The 17,605-nt window shown below is 45.8% G+C and overlaps 2 protein-coding genes across 2 annotated transcripts; both read right to left on the bottom strand.

The window, feature by feature from the left end:
• Positions 1-20: 20 nt before the first annotated feature.
• Sf3b4 (splicing factor 3b subunit 4) lies at positions 21-5,462 on the bottom strand. The gene is made up of 6 exons (XM_026404011.2): positions 4,953-5,462; positions 4,250-4,378; positions 3,452-3,994; positions 2,952-3,158; positions 1,283-1,456; positions 21-1,161 (listed from the first exon to the last, which is right to left on the bottom strand). Exons 1-6 carry the CDS (start codon positions 4,984-4,986, stop codon positions 974-976), a joined length of 1,275 nt encoding a protein of 424 aa, XP_026259796.1. The 5' UTR covers positions 4,987-5,462; the 3' UTR covers positions 21-973.
• Positions 5,463-5,993: 531 nt separating this feature from the next.
• On the bottom strand, positions 5,994-14,280 carry Mtmr11 (myotubularin related protein 11). The gene is given in 18 exon segments (XM_026404028.2): positions 5,994-6,405; positions 6,407-6,535; positions 6,846-7,139; positions 7,569-7,751; positions 8,042-8,215; positions 8,577-8,743; positions 9,274-9,344; positions 9,786-9,852; positions 11,029-11,153; positions 11,238-11,326; positions 11,482-11,569; positions 11,796-11,931; positions 12,053-12,131; positions 12,584-12,726; positions 12,874-12,934; positions 13,162-13,283; positions 13,606-13,693; positions 14,031-14,280. Coding segments are annotated over 18 exon segments (2,157 nt in total). The 5' UTR covers positions 14,097-14,280; the 3' UTR covers positions 5,994-6,330.
• Positions 14,281-17,605: the final 3,325 nt, after the last annotated feature.

The following is a 17,605-nucleotide window of genomic DNA, read 5'->3' as shown; positions in this document are numbered from 1 at the left end:
ACAAGATGTCTGAGAGTAAAGAACAGGAAAAATAAACATTTATTTTGACCCAAATTGCTAATTTTAACGTTTACAATTATGAAAGACATTTATATGGTTCCAAATGAAAGCCACATTAACAGTATATTCAGAGAAATCAAGTTTCCCTCCATATCCTCTCCCTTCCCCCAGGGATTTTTTTCTCTCCTTTTTAAAAATATAAACAAATACATATATGTACTGCCCCTTATATAAGGTAGCTCAGCATATGTATTTTCTTTATTTAATATAATCCAGAGATCTCTCCGGGAGACATATAATTTTTTTTTTTTTTTGGTGGCAGGGATTGAACTCAACACCTCATGAATGCTAAGCACATATTCTTATCAGTCAGCTATATACTCCCAGCCCCTTCCTCATTCCTTTTCACAGCTGCACAGTACTCTGTTGTGTACTTACCAGTTTATGCAACCAGTCCCTTGCTAATGGACATGTGAGTTGTTAGCTATAATGAATAGCTCTGTGCATGTTACTTCCTGTTTTTGCCAGCATAGCTCCAGGCACTTTACTTCGCTTCCCATTTTAATGTCCCATGTTATAAACCAAAGTTCTATATAAGGACACAACTGCTACAGTGCATAGCAGAGTCCAGCTACTGAAACAGCACAATACAAAATAAGCCTTCAAAATGTAAATACCCTTACTTTTACCTTACCGCTCCTCACAATACACCATTTCTTAAGAGAAAAGTTACTTCACCAAGGAAAACCCACAAAGAATAAACAAGGATCAAAGTTTTATTTTCTCTGGACATCTGCAAAACACTGGACCAACGTAAAAAAGAAAAAAGAAAAACCTCCTTTAAAAAAAATTGCATTGGTGGGGGACTGAGAGGGATTAGCGCCCTAGCCCCAAGGAGCTATAGCAACTCTGATTGGTCCAAGGAATCGAAAAGATATCAGAAGGATAGAACAGAAGGAAGAAGAATGAGAATTTACTGAGGGAGAGGGCCTCGAAGTGGGCCACGAGGGGGAACTGGAGGTCGGGGTGTGGGTCTGGGTGGGGGGAGGGGCCCCCGTTGGTAGCCATAGGGTGGGGGTCGTGGAGGACCAGTGTATCCATGAGGTGGCATTAGTGGAGGAGGCCCACGCATACCATGTGGAGGCATAGGACCTGGGTGACCTGCAAGAAGAGAAAGAAGAGTTAGTTAAATATAAAAAGTAAAAGAAAAGGCATGGGACAAGTGGTGTGACAAAGCCTACAATATCTGTGAGGATGAAAGAGGTGTACAAAGCCCACTCACCCATGGGAGAGCCAAACGGAGGTCCTCGGGGGGGCATGCCCATTGGAGGAGGTCCAGGATGAGGCATTCCAGGTGGTGGTCGGGGTGGTGGCTGCCCCCCAGAGCCTGGAGGTCCAGCATGTGGGTGTCCTAAGCCATGAGGGCCATGGTGGGCCAGCTGCATCTGAGACATTCCTATGAAAATAAGACAAGACACAAGGAAAAAGGAGACAATAGGAAGATAACAAAAGTGCAAAGAAAATGAAGAAAGGAAGAGCAAAAACAAAAGTGACATAAAGAAAAGGCTTATAAAAAGTGCCCTATCCTTGATTCCACTCTAACAGTACAAACCAACTGCTCCGGCGTCACTCCTCACCCGCCTCACTGGGATTCAGGCATTCTATCAGTGATGCAAAAGCCTATAAGATCACTCCCTGATAGGGTATGGGAAGGCAGCAGAAACACTACCTCTGCTAAGATCCAGATTCTCTAGGATGAAGAAAAATTCAAGGACAAGAGTACAGAGATAGACCACCCCAAGCAGAAAGATCAGCGCGTGCAAATAACATGTCAAACAGCGCGCGTAGCATGTTCCAGAAACTACCAACAGCTGAGTAATCAGGAGCAACACGCAGTTACAGGAGTGATGGTTGGAGACCAGACCATGAAAAGGCCCTGAATGCAATGGTAATGAGTTTGGGGTTTATTCTGTAGGTAAAAAGGCAAATTCTAAGCAAGTGAGTACAAACATGTTTTAGAAAAAAGTTACTTCATGAATGTAGATCAAATATAAAAAAACTGAAGAAGATTACTACAATAAATGAAGTGTGAAATAATGAGAAAATAAGAGCCTGAACCCGAGCTGGGATTACAGCTCAGTGGTAGAGCGCTGCCTAGCACGGGTGAGGCACTGGGTTTAACCTGCAGCACCACATAAAAACAAATAAATAAAAAAAAAAAGAATAAATTCTTGAGAGAGAGAGAGAGAGGAGAGACAGAGAACACCTGAACTGACACTGGCAGTGGGCAGATTTAGTAGAAGAATGGAGTAACAAGGAGTAGTCAAACTCCCCAATTTATGAACAAGCACATGAAGACAAAGACTATTAGAGGAAGAATAGGTTTGAAGGGGCAGCTGTCTTTTGAGCAGAATTATGGGTCTGGCTTATTAATAACCATGGACTAGAAAAAGAGACCCAAGAAATCAGTACCTACTTAATTAAAACAATGAATACACATAGAAAAGAGAACCAAGCACAAAAAGCTAGTGACAAGCAGAAAGGAGCTTATAAAACAAGGGTGGCTGAGACTGACAAGTTAGAGAAAAAGGTGGAGAATCCAGAAAAAGAAAAGCGAAAAGAGACGAGAATTCTAAACTAGAAGACATGGCTAGTTTGAAGCACAGAAGAGATTAAAACAGGTTAAGGAGCAGAAATATCTCCTAGAGTTGGCAACTGGATCTCTACTCTGGAAAGCTGTCAGAGAATGAAAGCAAAAAATAAGGAAACAAAAATACCACCTATAAATTATTCTTCAAAAAAACTTATACTTTGTGGTTTTTTTAGTAGTCTGATGGGAAGGAGAACTCTGGTATTGTTGTTGTTGTTGAAAAACAAAGAACAGAAGGATGAGAGGTGATAAAGGGCCTCTATCAAACTCATCATTCCCTCTCTCACCAAAGAACACTTACCTGGATGGGGCATCCCACCTGGTGGGAACGGGTGAGGATGAGAATGTCCATGACCAGGATGTCCAGCCCCTGGGGTTCCTGCTGATGGAGGGCCATGTCCTCCAGCCCCAGGTGGCATAGGTGGTGGGGGCATGGCAGGAGGTATCCCAGGTGGGAGGGCTCCAGGAGGTGGCACCGGAGGTGGGAAGGAGCCAGGAGGAGGCATGCCTACCCAGGAAATGAAAGTAAGAGTTAATGGAGGTGAAAAGAGAATGTCTTTAAAGAGCCTGTCCCAATCTGGCCTCTTCAGGCAGGGTAAGTTCCTTACTCTCCTACCATGCTTCAAAGTCAAAAGCAATGTTAAAAAAAAAACTCAAACCAACTTCAATCTGCTAAAGAAACCCACTATCTTCACTCCCCATTTCCTTCTCATCACCTACCAACAACATCCAGCTCCTTCCTGTTCCTTTTTCTTTTTCCTGCCCCTCCCCCATTAGACTCAAGACAAACATAACCTTTACCTGGTGGAGGAAGCCCAGATCCCAGTGATGACACCACAGGGTTGGGGGCGGAAGGTGGAGGGGGCGCATCTGCGAACAGCTGATGAGGACGGTCAGCCTGGGAGAGAGGGTTCTGGGCTGCTAGAAGTCGTTCAGCTGCTGAGCCATGACGCTCGCCCTTAGAGTCCTTCTTGAATGCATAAGATACAGTGATAGGGCGGTTACAGAGGTACTGCCCATTCATGGCCTCAATTGCTGCATCCGAAGCATCAAACGAAGCAAAATTAATAAAGGCATAACCTTTGGAATTGCCTGTATCAGGGTCCCGCATAATTTTAGGTGTTTGTAAGATGACCCCAAAGGCGCTAAAAGTATCATAAAGCAGCTTCTCATCAATCTCTGGGTCCAGGTTCCCAATGAAAATGTTGGCCCCTACATCCAGGTTTTTGTTGTGAGCAGATGCCTTGTTTACACGTATTGGCTTTCCATAGAGTTTGATCATGTTCATGATCTTAATGGCATAGTCAGCATCTTCCTCACTCAAGAATTCAACAAAGCCATAACCTGGGGAAGTGAAGAAGGGAAGGTTAACAACTCAAGTGAAGAGACTCAAAAAAGGTATAACTCATAATAACCTCACTTTAACTGATAATACTTCCAGGAACTGTGAACTGAAGCTTAAGGGAAAGAATTCTTTTTAGGATGCTCATTCCAAAGAATAATTAGGACGCTTCAAGAGCATTCATGCCCCCAATACCTAAGCTCAGCTCTTGCATTTGTCCCCTTAATACATAAATTCACTTCTTGCCACGTACTTACCTTGGTGCTGGCCAGTGACTCTATCCTTTGGCATGTGGGTGTTGACCACGGGCCCTGCCTGGAGAAAGAGTTCCCAGAGCAGTGGTTCACTAACCTTCTCATCTAGGCCCCCCACGTACACAGTGGCATCTAGAAGGAGGGAGCGAGAGGTTAGGGAAGGGGTGCGAGTACAACAGGAGAAAGGTGACAAGAACGCAAAGATGGAATCCCGGCAGGACTGGGAGTGGGATGGGGTGTAAAAAAGAAAACAAAGTTAGTTTAAGTCCTAAGTCTCTCTCTTTCTCTTCCTAGAACCTAGAGAATCTTGTAAAGTTTAACTCAGTTTACTGCTTTAGATTTTGTCTTTCTCGGCAGATTTTATTTCAGTTTTTTGGAGACAGGGTCTTAGTGAAACTGGCCCCGAACTTGGGCTACTTCTGCCTCGGCCTCGCGAGCCGCTGGGATCACAGGCGTGTGCGGCCGAGCCCCGGTATTTTCTTTATTTCTGAGTGGGAAGAGAGAGGGCACTGGACCTGGAGGGGGACTGAACCACTCCTGCCGCAGGCCTCGGCCTGAATTTGGCCACCCCGCCTCCAACACCAGGGCGGCTGGTCTCGCAGCCTCCGGGGAAGGTCTAGCCTCCCGGCCTGGCAGAAGCTACTGCTCCTAATCTGGGGCCTCTTGATCCCCTGAGGCCCATCCCAGGCTCGTCCTGTCCAGTTACCCTGGTTCCGTTCGGATATCGGCCCCGCAGCCATGGCGAAAGAGCTCCCGCCGTCTCTAAGCACCAGCTCCGCCCTCTGACCTCGTTGCTATTTCCACTTCCGGAGCAGACACGAGCGGTGGGTGGGACTTGGAGGGGCGGGGCCGGAAGCGGCCGCGGCCATCTTAGGAGTCGCTGAAACGCAGCGGCGTGGCGGTTCCGGGGCGTAGTGAGGCGCCGGGGCTTCGTGCCGGAGGCCGAGTGGAAACTCTCAGACCCTCTTAAGGCAGTGCTGAGACGTCAGGGAGTGACACTGCTCTCCAAAGTCAAAAGCTGAAGTAGCGAAACTGTCTTTCATATATTCTGTAGCGGAGCGATACGGTGTGCCGCCAAAACCCCATCCCACAGGCTAAGCCGGCCTCAGCCCTGACCGGGCTCCAAGTATTTCGTTTGCCCTGCGGGGAGGGAATTGGGGGAGGTCTGAGCTCGTCTCCTGATCTTGCGCAGGGAGGCGGGGGAGTCAGGCCCCGAGGTGGGGTGTAACAAAGTCGAGGGGTGCCTGGGATTGAAGAGGCTCAAGTGTCAACCTCCACCCCGCCCCCGCCCCGCCCGCTTACTGTGCTCGTGTCCCGCCCTCCAGAAACAAAAGGAGAACCATTTTCCCAAATCGTCTGTGAATCCTGTGGAGGCTCACCTAGCCCTATTGCTTTTCATATTTTTTTAGTTGTCAGTGGACCTTTATTATTTATTTATATTGGTGCTGACGATGGAACCCAGTGCCTCACACGTGCAGTGCAAGCGCTCTACCATTGAGCTACAACCCCAGCCCACCCAGATCCCTATTTCTTTGGCAATAATATGGTGGGTGCTCTCCTATTTTAGGTCACTCCCCCTTCCAAACAGTGCTCTGCTACCTAGGATCTTTTATTCAAACACAAGACACAATGCTAGCAATCTGTAGAAATTCTGTACTTTAATGAACTCCTTAAATAGAAATGCCACTACAAAAATATACATTCTCCAAAAAAATTATAAGAAGTAGAAATTTCTTAAGACATTCCGTAGAAACTGGAATTAAAGCATCAGCAAGAGGGGGTGAGAATGAGGTCTCTAGGCCATCTTTTTGGGACTGATGAACAGCATCTCTGATCTTAAGATTTAATAGATAGTTAACCAAAAGGCATGGAATTGCCCTCCAAAAAAAAAAGAGACAATCACATTTTGGATTGTTTTGTTTCTTAATTCTTCAAGTCACACAAACAAAAATACCAGGAAGGAACGGAAAGGAGAAAGAGCTGGAGATCAGCATGGACAAAAACTCAAGTCCATTAAGTGAGCTTGTTTAAGGGCTGGAATGTGAAGATTGAGGCAACAAGGACAATTGTGAAAAACTGAAGGATTAGAGCCCTCCTTCTTTCAGATCCCTCTCTGCCTTGCCTTTAAGAATGCTAGCAATTTCAACAGGATTGAGAGAGAATGGTGTTTGGATCTCTTTTCTTGGAGTGATCCTCAGGAGATATTCTTGGTGTCCATTTTCTTAATAGCTCCTGAAGACTGGATAGCTCACTCTGGAGACCAGAGATTGTGGGAGCTAAGAGGCCCAGCTGGGGAGGGGGCAAAAAAAAAAAAAAGGCAGAAAGGAATATTATTACAGTTCTAGCTTTCTGCTTCTCAGATCTGTCCACTACTTCTGGTGTCTTTAATGCCCTTCCCTTCCATCTATGCCCTAATTATTCTTAATCTAAGCCACAAGCAGTTTCCCCCACCCTTTTACACTTCCAAATCTACAGCTTGTTACCAGCAGGGCTGGTACTTTTACTTCCCAATGCCCCTAGCCCCTTGTCTTCTCAGCTTTGTTTATCTGGTTCATCAGAGAAGCTCCTTCACCACTCCCAATCCATCTTCCCTTCTCACCTGGACCTCAGGCCTTCCCCTTAGGTAGCAGCGTCTCCAGAGCCTGATCTGGGGTCCCAGACATCCAGGCAGCAGTAGCCCTGGAGGTAAAGGGCAAGCTCCCCAATGTGAGGGGAGCCCCCACTCCTGGTCAGCCAGGCTTTCAGAGGAGATAGCAGGTCGAGGGAGCCAACGAGAAGAGACTGCCAGTAAGGAGGGAGTATCTCGCCAAGGACAGAGCTGATTCAAGGGTGTCAGAGCCCCTCTAGAGAAGAGCCACACAGAACTGGGGAGGCCAGGAACCATGAAGTTCGACTAAAAAGGAAAGGGAAATCAACTAGTAACCGAGATGGTAGATAACCCTAATTTCTCTAGACTGGATCAGGAAAGGATATCTAGTTACTGCCTATTTATTGCACTAGTAACTAAAACTTAAGCTTCTTCCTCAGAATTCATCTGTTCTTAAGTTTCAAATAAGCCTTAGGGCTGAATAGAGTTGATTTTAGAGAACTTTATAAAATATGGACATGAGACAGGAAGACTACCATGTGGAAATAAAGACAAGAAGGATGACCTCTGCCATTCTAAGACTACTGTCTTCCTGGAGACAGGAATGGTGACAGCTGCAGAAGAATAATGGGTAGTTTTCCCTGAGGAACTCAGACATTGTGCCTTTCAACTTCTCATCTAGTAGCACGAACCTGAGGGAAAGTCAAGGGATCTCAGAAAATCTAGGCATCTCACCTGCTGTCGAGGGAACCAGGAATCTGGGCAGTGCTCCAGGTCATAGCCAGGATTATGAAATTGTAATATTTGTTCATTGCTGTAGCGTAAATTCCAGTCCCAGACAGACAGCTGCCCATTAACAGAGTTCCCATTTGGGGGCTGGGAATATCCTGGAGTGTAAACTTGAGTAAAAGAATTGAACTACACAAAGAAAGCAAAGAAAAATGGTGATTAATGTTTGTGTTTGTTTGTGTGTGTGTGTATCTGTATCCCAAATCTAGAGACAAATCATGAAACTCTCACCTCATAGTTCAAGCATCAAATGTAGACCAAAAGTCTAGTCCTGAGACTGATTATTGACTTTTCCCTCTGAACTCACTTATGAGAAGTGAGCCACAGACCTCACTTCTCATAAAATAAGTAAAAACTAAACTTTAGAGAGTACGTCTCAATAGAAAAGGAAAAAGGAAAAAAAATTAGACATCACTGACCTGTCCACTCTGCTTTCCACGTTCCCAAGGGGTATTTCTCAGGAATGTAAGAGTGTCCGGAACCCTGATGCTATCATGAAGCGCAAGAAGAAAAAACTCAGAGAATTCAAACTCAGCTGGAAACTGCTGGAGGAGCTGCCAGACACAATCAAGGAAGAGGAGAAATACTGGGGCCTGAGAAGAGAGAGATTTAGAGGTTGGTAGGATTGTGTGGACCTAAAGAGGGAGGATGACACAATGACAAGGGATGAGGGACATAGGCAACAAATGCTAAAGGGGTCAGAGAATGAAAACCTGAATCCAGTGTCCTGAAAGTGTGCATCAACTTCCCCTTCCATGCCCTCAAACCTCACTTCTCATAAAATACATCAAGACTAAGTGTCACTTTAGTGGGGCCTTACTTGTGGGTCTTCAAGATCTGCCTAATCTCAGGACCCATCTGACCTAATTCCCCTCCAGTGAATTTATACTATGCAATTTTCTCATTTCCTTACTTCTTTAGTAATACCCCAAAACCAACCCAGATTGTTCTCACCTCTTCAGTAGCCCCAGTTCCCCTAAGCCGGGTCAGGAAGGGGTGTCCTGCTGCCACCCACTCTCGCTGCACTAGTGACTGGAAGCCAAACAGTGTTCGGGCTTCAGGGGCTGAAAGCAGCTGGACGAGTGAAGAGAGGAGGCCATTGAGATCACGATCACTGCGCTCTGGGTGATAAAGAGGAAGAAGGGACAAAGAAAAGGGGTCCAAGAAACAGGCAGGAGAGAATGAGAAGAGGAAAAGGCAAGGATAATTGAGGGGCATAGGGAGAGAGTTTGGGGTAGGCAGAATTGAGAGGGCACACAAAAGTGAAGAGAAAACAAAGAGCTTGAATGATTCACTTCCTAGACTCCTACTGGATAGAAATATCCAGTTTCACATGTAGGAAACAGAATCACAATTCTCAAACCAGCTTCCACAGTGACCTTCTCACCCCCAACCTCAAATACCCTCCACTGATAGAAAGAAAGGCAGAAAGAGGCTAAGAACACCTTCATGTTAGGGACAAGCTTTAAGAGGAATGTACAGATAGCTCTGAAGGATGAGATCTAGAGCTCATGGGTAGTTCCTAGTAAGAGAAGAAAGGGTGAGAGTACTAGACGGGGACAAGCCTATGGATCTTCTCCCTTAACAGAACCTATCCAGGTGGGTAAAGGAAAAAGGCAAGGAATGGAGCCAGGTGACTCAAGGCACTTACCTTGAAGTACTACAGAACGAACCCTGGATGTCACTAAAACTGAGATGTCACTGGCCTTTCGAAGACAAGACCTGAAGGGGCAGGTGAGGAAAATGGGGAAGAATAATATACTCAGGGAAAGGGAGTACTGGGTCATGGGATGAAATAGGGCCGCAAAAATCCTGCCCCTTCTTCCAAGAAGTAGCAGTAACAGTCCTGGGAAACCAAAAAGAATGATGGAAAGCCATTTTAAGAATCCAAGTTAAGCCGGGCCCAATGACACATGACTAATCCCAGCGTCTTGGGAGGCTGAGACGGGAGAATCGAAAGTTCAAAGCCAGCCTCAGCAAAAGCAAGGCACTAAGCAACTCAGTGAGACCCTGTCTCTAAATAAAATACAAAATAGGGCTGGGGATGGGGCTCAGTGGTCGAGTACCCCTGAGTTAAATCCCCAGTACCCGGAAAAAAAAAAAAGAGTCCAAGTTAATAGAAGTTAAAATTATAAATCATGACTAAAAGAAGGAGGAGAGTACCTGACATAGTCCAACCATCGAGTTCCTTCCAAGGCTGAGAGCCATTTGTCCTCAGCTACAGATGAGTCTATCAGGGAGTAGAGGGGTCAGAAGGGCAAAGAGGTCAAAAGAACTCAGGATTCAGGTGTATAGCCTGATGGGTTAATAATAAGTCAGGTATGGCCTCCTAACGCTGAGGTTAGGCATGAAAAGTAAGTGTAAATTGCCATGAGGTTTATTTCTTATTAGTTGTAGATGGACACAATACCTTTATTTTATTTATTTATTTACTTTTATGTGGTGCTGAGGATGAACACAGTGCCTCATATGTGCTAGGCAAATGCTCTACCTTTGAGCTACAATCCCAGCCCTGGCCATGAGGTTTCTAAAATTATATTGTGTTAATGGGATTGAGGATGTAGCTCAGTGGTAGAGTGTTGCCTAATACGCACCAGGTTCCAGTCCCTAGCACTGAAAAAAAAAAGTGTGTTATTTGCTATACAATATTGTAACTATAAGAAAATTCATTGTGGGCTGGGGTTGTGGCTCAGCGATAGCACACTTGCCTGGCATGTGTGAGGCACTGAGTTTGATTCTCAGCACCACATATAAACAAATAAAACAAAGGTCTATCAACAACTAAAAAAAATCCTTAAAAAATGCATTCTATAAAAAAAAGAAAAGAAAATTCATTGAACTGTACACTTAGGATAGGTGAAATTTGAATTTTATAAAATTATTTTTTAAAGAATTAAGTTGGGGCCAGGAACATGCCTGTAATCCCAACAACTCTGAAGGCTGAGGCAGAAGGATCATAAATTTTATTTTTTATTTTATTTTTTTGAGAGAGAGAGAGAGAGAGAGAGAATTTTTTTTTTAATATTTATTTTTTAGTTTTCGGCGGACACAACATCTTTGTATGTGGTGCTGGGAATCGAACCCGGGCCGCATGCATGCCAGGCGGGCGCGCTACCGCTTGAGCCACATCCCCAGCCCGATCATAAATTTTAAGCAATTTAGCAAGACCTTGGGAGTGTAGCTTAGTGGTACATTTTCCCTGGGTTCTATCCCAAGTGCTGAGGGGGGAAAAAAAAAAGCTGGGGCAAGTAGGCAGTCATTCAGTAAATCTACAGGAGATGGGAGTTAGAAAACTAAATGAAGGAAGGATCATTGGACTGAATGGTTACATATCTATAGCAGAGAAAAGGGTAAACCAGGTAAGGGTCAGCTGACCCAAGAGTGAAGAGTGAAAAGTTATTCTCACCAGGCAGGCACAGGGCCCTCAGCTTCATGTGGGCAAGTTGGATATCTGCAAGACTAGGCAGCTCATCCATAGTGTCTACCAGGACGACATCAGAATGCCCAGCCTGGAGCATGGACTCCACTGCTCTGGAGGGGAGGAGTCAGAAATTAAGGAAAGGAGTCTTCCCTGAACACCTAATTCATGAGTCTTCTCATCAGGCCCCCCCTTACCTGATATCCTCCTTGTTAGGGTCACTTGCTGTATAGAAGCCTCCACAGCGGAGAAGATCACTGCCCCCAGGGTGATGCCAGGACAGGCGCTTTAGATGGATGTGAAGGATGGCATTGAGGGAGAAACACTAATCCCAAGCTATCCTTGTCCCCACAATGACCTCACAAGGGTCCCTCCCTCCACATTGTCCCCTGACTTTCCATGACCCTCTAATCCCAAATATTACCCTATCCCCACACTGACCGGTCCACGGCCCTGACGGAAGTGTCCAAATGCTCTCCTGACCTCACTGTCCAGAATTCGGCTGGGGACCCAGAAGTAACGGGGGAGGCTGTGAAATTGAAAGTGGTGTCACAGCTGTAAAGCTGATACTACAAGGAAGCTGTTTTGCAGAGACATTCCAAGGGATCTCAGGTTTTAAGAACAAGGAGGTAGCACAGATAGCTTTGTAGAGAACCTAGGAGACTGGAGTTTGCTGGAATTTCTAGCTTTAGAGGATCTGAGAACTATAGGAAGATTGGAAGGGCAGCAGGGGTTGCAGTGGACCAGAAGATCACCTGGTGGCTACGTCGAACCTCTCATTGACAGTGCTAACCCTCCAGCCTTTTGCTCCCTGATTCTTCCGCTCAATCTCCCAGTCTTCAAATGTCTCCAAGAGAGGAATAGGTGGTTTCCTGGAGCCAGAACCCTGGCCTAGGGCAGGAAAAGGCACAGAGGAGAAAGAAAAGGAACCAGACACAGTTTCTCCGCTCTCTCTTTGTTTTGGCCAGCCCCTGCTGTTTCAGTCTCCTTACCCTATGGCACCCTTACTCACCAGCCTTGCTCAGGGCTGCTCCTGCACACTGCTGGGTGTGACTGCTCTGAGCTCTGGCTTGAACAATGGCCATGGTCACCTATGGAGGAAAGTACATCCCATCCTTTTGTCTTAGACTGAAGAAGTGAAAAGAAGGAAATGGGGCCCATGCACTCCACTGTCTTTACCAATAGTGAACAGCAAAGGCAGTCCCTAGAGGAGGGGGCTTCCATAGGTCATGGGAACTGGGGTCAGGAGAACATATCTAGAACCACAGAATGAGAGTATCAATTCTGGGAAGAATCTTAGGAATAATATCATCCTACCCTCCCATTTTTCAGAGGAGGAAACTTGCCCACAGTCAGACAACTGGTAATTGTCCCTTACTCTCATGACACTATCATTTAACACAGCCTTTTAGCTTCTTGTGGAGGAGAGGAGCAAGAGGAATGATGAGAGGGACCCTGGAGGATGGGGAAGTACTGGGACTTGCCAGGGAGAGGACCTCCATATTCTAAGAAGAGGCGATATCTTTATTTAGGGGCTCCTTACCTGAAAGGCTTGAGGCTCTAGTCCTCCAGCCTCAAAACCAACTCTGAGCAGCCGGAAGTCTTGGCCATGAATCAGAATCTCCTCAGGGATAAATTTAAGCTGGGATCCTGGACGGAGGAGCTGAACTCGGGACAAGCCACTCACTGAAGTCAAGAGTTAGCATTGTAACCATGGGGTCCCTCTGGGAGGACCTCGAACAGCTCATCCCACCCCATTCCTGGCTGTATTTGGGGAATAGAAGGATGATGATGAGGGTCCCAACACCCCTTTCACCAAACCCACACACTTACCAGCCTCTAATCTCTCAATGTTGATCAGGGCAAAATCATATTCACTGCTCAGGGGCGTATCCTGGAGGAAGCACATAAGCACTACAGCAGACATCTGTAGTAACCCTTGTCTTCCCTAATTTGGTGGTCCCCACCCACTCTAGGAAGCAATGCCCCTAGAAATAATCCCTATTGGCTATCACTTATACATTCAAAAGACACACCTTAATCTATAACTCATCTAAATCCTTCTAGACTCCCCTACCCATTTAACTCTCGCTGTCTGTTCTGTTGTCCTAGTCATCTCACCTGACTCCGCTGCCATCCATAGGGCTGGAAGGTGACCCTAAAGTTAGTACAGATCAGGGTTCCAGACAGTTCAGGTTCTAGCCCTTTCCTCAGTCCTGGGGCCCATGCTAGGATCTGTTCCCCTAAAAGGGAAGAAGGGAAGCCTGGTTATGACTAGCCTTAATGTTACTTGGCACATAGTAAATGAGAAAAGGAGGAATGGTCAAGAAAACAGGATGGGGCTGGGGATAGAGCTAAGTGGCAGTGCCTGCAATAGAAGAAAGACAGAAAACAGGGAATAGCAAGGTCTAAGCTCTCAACCAGATAGGGACAGAGGGAAAAAAGGAGGCCTCAGACAGAAGCACTTTGAGACAGGAAAGGAACTCAGAGGTATCTTTGGTGAGGCTGTGAAACAAAGTTGAGTAGGATGAAATTTGGAGGTGTCTTAGGAAATCAGGTCATTACCTGGGAGGCATCCAGAGGCCAGGCAACTGCCAAGCTGACGACTCCTGGGCTCAGGCATCCTGTTTCCCTGGACAGACTTTGGTCCCAACTGTTGAGAAGGGTGTAGGGTTAATGCTGGGCCTCCCCAACTCTGGGGTCTAGAATTATCTCAGCAACTGCCTTTGAAGGCTTCTGTACCCAGACTCATGGGGAAACGGAGCTCTGCTGTGGGGAACTCAGGATTGGGGTTGGCAGGCAGTAAAGGGAGGGGCTGGTTAATGGATAATGAGACCATGAACATGAGACTGTGTAAAAGGCAGATCAAGCTCCATCAACCAAAGTTGATATGACAGACACACCCTCTTCCTCTAGATCCTTTTCTTCCCCTCCGTATCTCCACTGCATCCCCATTCACACTCTCTTGCCAAACCCCCAATCCTCCTTACCCCCATCTCTGGCTCCTCCTTCTGGGGGGCAATGTTGAAACTCTGGCCCCGACCCCCCCACCACATTTCTCTGGCTCCATCCAGGGATGGAGCAGTTAAGGGTGGGAAACCTTAAGGATGCTCAGTCCCTCTGGGGAGAAGCTGAATCTTCTAGTTGAGAAGACGGAGGTTAGGAAGAGAAGCAGTGGGGAAGACAGGAAGGAAACGGGCATTTGAGGTGCACAGAGCACAGTTTGGGGTCTTTGGAAAGGTATGTAGAGCCCAGCAAGAGTAGACTCCTCGGAAACTTCAGTCGATTCTGGAGAGGGCGGGAGACAGGCCCAGCCCCTTAAAGGAGAATGCACACAATTTTGGAGAAGAAGAGAGGAAATGGAGGAGCCTGAGAAAGATGAGAGGAAAAGAGAGAAAAATGCCGAGACCCCCTTCTTTACCCCAAGCCCACATCCTACTCTCTTCCTGTTCATGAGTATTAGAGATGTTTAAGGGGGGGGGGGGGGAGGCTGTAATACTGATTACTGGAATGACTTGGGCTATGTCTTCGGACTCTTCCAGGGAGGACTTTCCTAGGAAGCTCAGTTTTGTTTGGCTTCTTAAAGGGCACAAAAGGATAGGGATGCAGAGTAGTTCAGATCTGCCTACTGCCTTCTCTGACAAATCTAACACAAATGGTTGTTAAGAAGTAAATGGAAAACTGGATCTCAGATTTTGTCAGGAAAGGTTCAAGAATTAGGGAGAGGGCTGGTCACAATTTTTGTTCATCCTGCAGAGTACCTGAAACATGCCTCACGTGAAGAGATCAGAGGAGAAGGGAGGAAGCTGAGATGTGTCCAGGATGCAGACACGTTGCAGGTACATTTGTGTGCATGTCTTTCGAGTGGGGCTGGGAGGCCAAAAACAAGCCCTTACACTTAAACCTTGACCATTAAAGCCACTAGGCGTACCTCTCCACTCAGGCTCCAACTAAATGGCAGTAAATCCCCAGCTCAGGTACATGACTCCACCCCTTCAGCCCAGACACCAGATCTCCAAATGAATGATTCATGTTCAGGGCTTTCAAACCTGAGGCTGGAAACTTTCAGTACAAGATCACAGCCCCCCTCCTTCCCTGCTGCAACCCAAGAAGCCAAGATGGTGGGGGAGGTCTAGAAACAAGTAGAGGAGATGCAGCAGAGGGTCACTTGGGAGAAGCAATGCAAAACTGTTTATTATGAAAAAGACAGGAAATAAAATACAAAATAACAGTTTAATGAGCCACTGTTTTATTGTTTTTTGACTCTGTACAGAGGCAGCAATCCTTAGGTGGGGGCTCCAGTATTCCAAACTGATATTCAACTCTCCCCCTCCCCGCAGCACACATACTCTTCTGGCCTCGGCTTTAATAAAATTTCCCTGTCTTGGCTGCAACTATGGAAATAGTGAAGATATTGTGAGACAGGGAGTCAGTCTGGAACAAAAAAGTATACACCTGCTAGGAAAGGGGCCCAGAAGCCTAATTCTAGAAGTTCTAAAAGCTACTGAGCACCACCACCCCACCTCACACCCCTGTACCCAATTCACAGACCTCAACCTCTCCGGGAAAGAAAATACTTCCCAAACTCTGTTGTAAATAAGAAAACAAAGCATAGGAAGTGGTGTGTACCACAATTTAAAAATCCCATTATCTACTTCTCACTACTCTTCATTCAAGAGCAACATTCTGTTCTTTAATACTTTTGAGGTATGGGAGCAGCAAAGGAATAGAGAGAGAAAAAAAAACATCAGGGGGAATGGGTGGGGGGGATTGGAGAGAAATAAATTGGATGATTTGGATCAGCACCTAACCAGGAATGCAAAGGGGGGCAGTAGCTGATTATTAACAGGACCACTTTTCACTACCCCCAACACAAACCCAGTAGAAGTTCACTGGATAAAAAGGAGGGTGGAGAAGCAAGGGGCTGTATCAGATTTTTCCATTTTCAGAATCCTGCTCTGGTTGCAGGTTTGTGCCAGGAGTGAAAGCTGATTGGGAGGGGCAGTTGGAGGAGGGAGGTGGAGCTGAGTGACTCACAAGATGAGTCACAGATCCAGTTATAAACATAAAAAGAGGCCAAGGTCCTTCCCACCCCCACTCCTCTTAGCCAATTTCCCTTGCTCCTTTTTACTGTCCCTTACCCATGTGGCCAAAAAAGGAAGGTGGCACAGAGAAAGTCTACATGGGGGCATCATAATAAATATTTTGTTAATCAACTTAAGTAGAGGGGGCAAAACGCCCTATGATTTACAGACTGATCAGCTGCAAAGAGACAGAGTGCCTGTATGACTCACTGAATCTGCAGTTGAAGAGCCTGGAGGGAAAGAAGGAAATTAGAAAAATCTGGGGTGCAGGTGGTTACAGGCAGGGAAGGGGCTTCTAATTCTGGCTCTCACTAGTGGCTGTATGTCGGGGGCACTGCCTCCTTGGAGAAAGAAGAGGACAAAAGAATCCAGAGGTATCTGAGTAATTCAGGGATAATCATCTCTGAAATGCTCCTGTATTAAGAGGAAAAAAAGTGCCTGGAACTTTGGACATGTGGCTAAAAGGAGTCAGAACAGCAAAAGCTAGGTTCTCAGAAGTCAGCTCCAATTCTTTCTGGCTCCAAAATATACAATATGCTCCAAAATACACATTGCTAATTTTTGTGTGTTGGTCTGAGCTTCAGTTTTGCTATGAGAAGATGAGAGCCAACAGGAGGGAAGATACTTCCATTCAAAGTCCCTGCACAGTGCTGAGTTTAACGCCACCCTCTACTCCTTAAAAAGACTGAATCTTAAAAATCATCATCATCATTATCATCTATATATTTTGTTGAGTTAACTTGTAACTCTCAATAAAAATTAAGGGAGGAATCCAAAGGCCTACCCTGTAACGTATTTGTTCCACTGTGGACAGGACAGAAAAATGTGGAGGGGGACAGCACTGTCCTAAATCAAAAGGGGAAAAATAAGAAACCTGAAAATCTCCCCTCTACATTAAAAACTTCAGTAGGTACCCTAGATGCCCTGGATTAAAGGAACTAAGTGCACTTAAATTTAAGCCTGAGATGATTTCATACTTTATCTAGGGATTCAGGGTCCACCTTCTCCCTTCACTCACATACTCCTCCTTAACCAAGGAACTTTTGCTCATTTTGAGTACATCCCATGTAACCCCTCCCTCCCTTCTTCTCAACAGAGATTGCCCTTCCTCTTTCCTACAACAAACCAATACTTGTCAGTCTTAATTTCCCAGATATTATTCCTAACTCCCAACCCACCCAACCCCTCTGCCCCATAATATAGCAAACATCACTATCCCCCATTAAAAAAAAAAAAAAAATCCGTTGTTTCAGGGTCCCAAATCCTTAGAATGAAGAGGTTTTTTTTAATCTCTTAATAGTACCTTCCCGAGCTTAAAAAAAATCTTAATAAAATCCTTACATAAGGCCTAAAGCCCTTTTTCCCCATAATTACTTCCTTCCTCGCCCCATCAAATTTCCATCTTCTTTTTTTTTTTTCATTTGAAAAGAGAGTAAAAAGAACTGAGATCGGCTTATTTATAAATAAAAACAAACATGATA

This window comes from Urocitellus parryii, chromosome 11 (assembly GCF_045843805.1).
Source record: "Urocitellus parryii isolate mUroPar1 chromosome 11, mUroPar1.hap1, whole genome shotgun sequence".
In the NCBI taxonomy this organism is placed as follows: Eukaryota; Metazoa; Chordata; class Mammalia; order Rodentia; family Sciuridae; genus Urocitellus; species Urocitellus parryii.
Note: the sequence above shows the minus strand (reverse complement) of the source record. Positions and strands in the feature narration are given on the sequence as shown.

What these genes read in the sequence shown, in the direction of transcription:
- Sf3b4 (XM_026404011.2), bottom strand. Translation starts at nt 4,986, where the DNA reads ATGGCTGCGGGGCCGATATCCGAACGGAACCAGG. An exon ending in GATATCCGAACGGAACCAGG is followed by an intron (nt 4,379 to 4,952) that starts GTAACTGGACAG and finishes CCCTCCTTCTAG; the next exon opens with ATGCCACTGTGTACGTGGGG. An exon ending in ATCTGGGCTTCCTCCACCAG is followed by an intron (nt 3,159 to 3,451) that starts GTAAAGGTTATG and finishes TTTCCTGGGTAG; the next exon opens with GCATGCCTCCTCCTGGCTCC.